General features: G+C 34.4%; 1 protein-coding gene across 1 annotated transcript in view; it reads left to right on the top strand.

The window, feature by feature from the left end:
* The window catches only part of Smp_077560 (hypothetical protein), a gene marked incomplete at both ends in the record, with an annotated part of 9,746 nt that extends 5,443 nt beyond the window's left edge, over positions 1–4,303 (top strand). The window contains 3 exons of the mRNA XM_018798510.1: positions 379–859; positions 974–1,153; positions 4,263–4,303. Coding sequence (XP_018653444.1) covers positions 379–859; positions 974–1,153; positions 4,263–4,303 — 702 coding nt within the window. The remainder of the gene's footprint in view (positions 1–378; positions 860–973; positions 1,154–4,262) is intronic.
* Positions 4,304–4,798: the final 495 nt, after the last annotated feature.

Below are 4,798 nucleotides of genomic sequence, written 5' to 3'. Positions count from 1 at the left end.
AGTTGAGATCATGAGTCAATCGCTCAGGAGTCCCACAATAGGACGAAACGACCGTCCAGTGCTTCCAGGTTTTTCATGGTGGTCTAGCTTCAATTGACTCATGATTTCAACTATTATAAAAATTAGATAAGTTGTTGAAATATCTCGATGACAGGAACAGGGAGCACAGATGTTCAAGCAGGCCATCATACCATATATTGAATTATAAATACAAACTTGAGTCATTTAATCATATCTCAAACAAACATCAAGAACAATATTTTTATCAGATGATGTCTCTATGAGATTGTTAGTTAAGTAATAAATAATTTTATCGTTACTGTGTTATTCATGGATGTTAAACTTTTTTTTTGCATTCAACATTTTTCTTTCTTCAAGCGCTTAATGCCAGGACCACCATTTGCTTTCGGTGCTATTCTAGTTCTGTTAGCAATTCTAGTAGCTATATTTATACCGGAAAATCATACATCACCTGAATTAACTCATTCAAAAATTATCACTGATACATATGAATCAACACATGGTGCCAGTATTTATGGTGGTGAAACTCGATTAAGACGTAGTTCACCATCAGGTCAATCTCATAGAACTACAACTGATTTTGATCAATTTACATGTGGATTGGGCGTACCTAACAATAATGATAGTGACAAGTCGAAATTAATAATGAGTAATAGTAGTACTGTTGAAATGTCTAAGTATAATTTAAAAAGTGGTATTTCACACAATCATCCAATGGATAACAATGGTATTTGGAATCGTTTAATGACTGGTCTTACAGATTTTCGTAATCCAATTTATATAAAACAACGACCAAATCGTGTATATCGTCAATCAAAAACACGTTTTAGTACAGCAGGTATTGTAGAACCATTTCGTCGATTATTTATTCGAAAAACATATGATGGAAATATTGGTAGTTATGGTGTCAGTGGCAGTGGTGGTGGTGGCGGTGGTTTTCTTGATCATGAAGCACGTCTTCATTATTCCAGATTGCCTTTTACTGTTATCTCATCATCGAATAATAATAGTCAGAAATACTTGGACGATATATCAAAGAATGATTTATTATTTTCTAATCCTTTATTATTAAATCCTGGTGAATGTGAGGAAGCAGCTGATTTAAGTAATTATCGTGCACATCATTTCCGACGTATGTTTATTACTCCTAATATGACTACTTCTACTACTACTCCTCTTCCTCCTTTGAATAATGATAATAGTATTATTACTACCAATTCGTCACAAAACTATACTCCTACTAGTTCATTATTAATCACTTCTAATGAAATTGGTCAATTGAATTCATTGGGTACGGATGAAGAAGATACATTTATTAAACATTGTAATTCATCAATATCACCTATTATTAGTCCTACAAGTAGAAAAATAATGAAACAAAAATTTTTTACAACAAATTCTTATAAAGAATCAACTCATAATACATGATGATTATGTTGATGATAATGCCCCCTTTACCTTCTATTTGATCTAGTAAGTTCTATATTGAACTGTGTGTATTTTGGAGTATAGTAAATATTATTGATTTAAAGAAGGTACATCGACTCTTTGTGTTCTATCAAATTCTAATCTTCTGAATTCTTCATGTCTCTATCTTTTTTTCTCTTTCCAAATTTATTTCATTGGATTATACTCCTTCAACAATATCTTCAAACCGTAATCTTTCGGATTACTGCTTATACTCTTATTACTTCTACCACTATGGGATTTGGATGGACAACTGCATCTCTGTGCTAAAGCGGTATGGCAACTCGAACTGATGTACGGAGTTCTATGTTGTGACTGACTGACTGGCTAAAGAAACAACAATTTAACACGGTGTTACATTTTATTGATTGTATAATGATTTTCTCATCAGTTGTCTATTCTTAACTGTATTACCGGAAATTTTTTTTTAAGATCTGTAATTGAGATGGTTGAAACATGTGTTACATATGTCCAACTATTTTCCACCTCGATACGCGTTGATAACCAGGTGGTGTTGGGATTAGGTTGAAAGAAAGTTAGAGGCCCAAACTAAGACGTGGGATCAATCCATGAAGTCATTGATTGTTGATCGGACCCATGTTTGTAGGTGTGGACTACTTGGTAAAGGCCCACAAGATAACCGCGCTTACTGGTAAGAATTGTGACCAATGGTTAGAAACGGGTGATATAACTCGAAATCAGTCACAACATTCACTTTTTATCTTCATTTGCATCATTCCTTCATATATTCCTTTTCATTTCGTTTTCTAAAGCTATATTCCCGATTTTAGTATTTCTCTTGATCACTACTACTACATTAACTCCAATTCTTCTCAGTTCATCTTGTTGTTTTCTCCTCGTTGTGCTCATGTAGCATAAAATCTTGAGTTAATACACATTTGTTTCAGACTTAACATTTATTATTCACTGAATCTGATAATTCAGGATCGTATCACCCAGTCAGTGTAGACTAGATTAGCTCGAGTGTTGTTACAGTTGTATGAGTGGTTTTGCCTCGTTGTTGCCCATATCATGGGAAGATAATTCTTGCCTAGGTACCTGTAAAAGAAACTGGGTTATGAGTGGTCTTGACAAACCAGTAGCACAATTGTTGAATCCATGAGACAACCTGAAGTGGATAGTATAATAAGAGTTGAATCCAATACTTGATGCCGATATATACTCTATACATGAGCTCGGGTACTTGAGGGAAAAGACGGAGAATAAATAAGGTATTTGGCTATATGCAATCAGTTGTGTACATATATAGGAAATTAGGCTTATCAGTGGTTTATCTCTCATCTCTTGTAAATATAATTTATTTCTGAGCCAATCACATTCAGTTATCACTTGGAGATTTCTGATTAGCTCACTGTATCTTAGATGAGAATTGTTTGCACCATACCACTGTATACTTAATTTCCTACTAGTATCCAACGTTAAACTGTACACTATATGTGAACTTAGTCTTTCCTATAAACATTTCGAAAGTGTCTATATGTATATCCAACTTTAATATGAATTTGACTTATTTAATGTTATACCTCTTATTTGTCATTGAATAGTCTGCATGTTAATTTTATGTTTTCATTACAAACTGGCATTAACCAGTCCTAGCTTATAACACGACAATAGTCTTCAACTGTATTCTGTTTCAGACTTTCGTTCTGTGTAAAGTATCTTGAGAGACAATTAGGTCGACATCCAATGGTTTTATATAATTCGTAACTGTAATTAACTTGTGATATCATGTCATGATATCTACGTCATGTCGATAAAAAGTGAATTACAAATTGAATTATTTCTATAAATCCCATATTGTAAAATTAATTTAACTCATTCTTTCAAAGGGGCACCTGATATATATGCGCCACACGAAAAGTTGTCTGAGGGCTATGATACTGCCCGGGTGCCCAGATCGAAGCAAGTGGTTTTTTTAAGGGGTCACACCCGGAGCCTTCGACCTAAATATCTGATCCACAAGGCAGTGGAGCATCGTAAAGAGATGCAGTCCCATGGTAACCGGTGACCGACGATTGATTCATATGCCATTTGTTCCATCAGGATACTGAGGCCCATGTGCACCATTGGTTTGGAATCAGGGTTTTCCAACTCCCCTAGGTGAACTTTCCGTGTCCACCAACCCGGTTAAAGCTTCGGATATTCGCTTTTCGTCCTCTCACTTTTGTGAACAACACCCGTGGTACGAGAAGGCAGTGAGTAGGACTTCCCTGACAGAGGCTATATATTCGCGTGGCCATATGAGAGCATTTCGAGAGGGAGAGCAGACTCTCCCCACTCTCGGCCGTACCAGGGCATTTGAGGGCAACCTATGATACACTAATACAAACTGTTATCAATTCATATATCTTACCTAGTTTGTGAATCATTTATACTTAAATTAATTCATTGTAAGTAGAATAGATGAATTGTGATTTTAGTAGTGGAATGTAAGACATACTTTTCATTTTATTTAGGACTCATCAGTTGTAATTTACTTAAAACTCGGTATATAAATGTGTGCATATTAGGACTTGAGCTCAGTGCCTTTTCCTTTTTGGACCTTGATATATCATTGATTGAGCTACAAAGTCCAGATAACCACTGAATACTTTCATTCAACGGATATGTCATTTATAGTATCCTGTTGTGTGGATACTCAGAATTGAAGTTTTCATCAGTCTTTGGTTAATAGTTTGTAATATCATATAATGACTGTTTATTTTCATCTCTATCTTCCTCTTTTTTTTTTCTTTTTTTTTGTAAATTCACAGAGATTAATCTGCCTAGTAGTTACAGTATTAATTTTCATTGAACTTAATGTAAAATTATAAAGTGAGTGCCTACAATTCATTTTTTTGATTCAATAGAAATAAAGAAATACCCTCTGCGTCTCTCTATTTTTTCTTCATGGCTATCTCCATCATACTCACTATGTGCCAATATATATTCAATGCAATTGTGTATGAACACATACTGTGTGATTAGAAAAACCAATGCCAACACATACAAACATGTAACATACACAACACACACACACGCATATACGCATATACACTTATACAAAACACAATACAATACAATGGATAAACCAGTTCAATGTCAACTTTAATTATACACATGTATTTGTTATTGAGTATAGATTGTGTGCTTTGTGTTTTCTCGTTTTACTATTTTATAGAATTCAAAATATAATTTGTACAGTGTAGTGTTCAAGTTTTACATTCATCGTGTTTATACGTATGTGTGTGTGGGTGTGTTGTGTGCGTGTGTGTGTGTGCATTGTGCTGTGTATACACACTACTCTATA

The sequence above is a fragment of the Schistosoma mansoni genome, chromosome 6 (genome assembly GCF_000237925.1).
Source record: "Schistosoma mansoni strain Puerto Rico chromosome 6, complete genome".
Classification (NCBI taxonomy): domain Eukaryota; kingdom Metazoa; phylum Platyhelminthes; class Trematoda; order Strigeidida; family Schistosomatidae; genus Schistosoma; species Schistosoma mansoni.
This window is presented reverse-complemented; position numbering and strand designations above follow the sequence as displayed.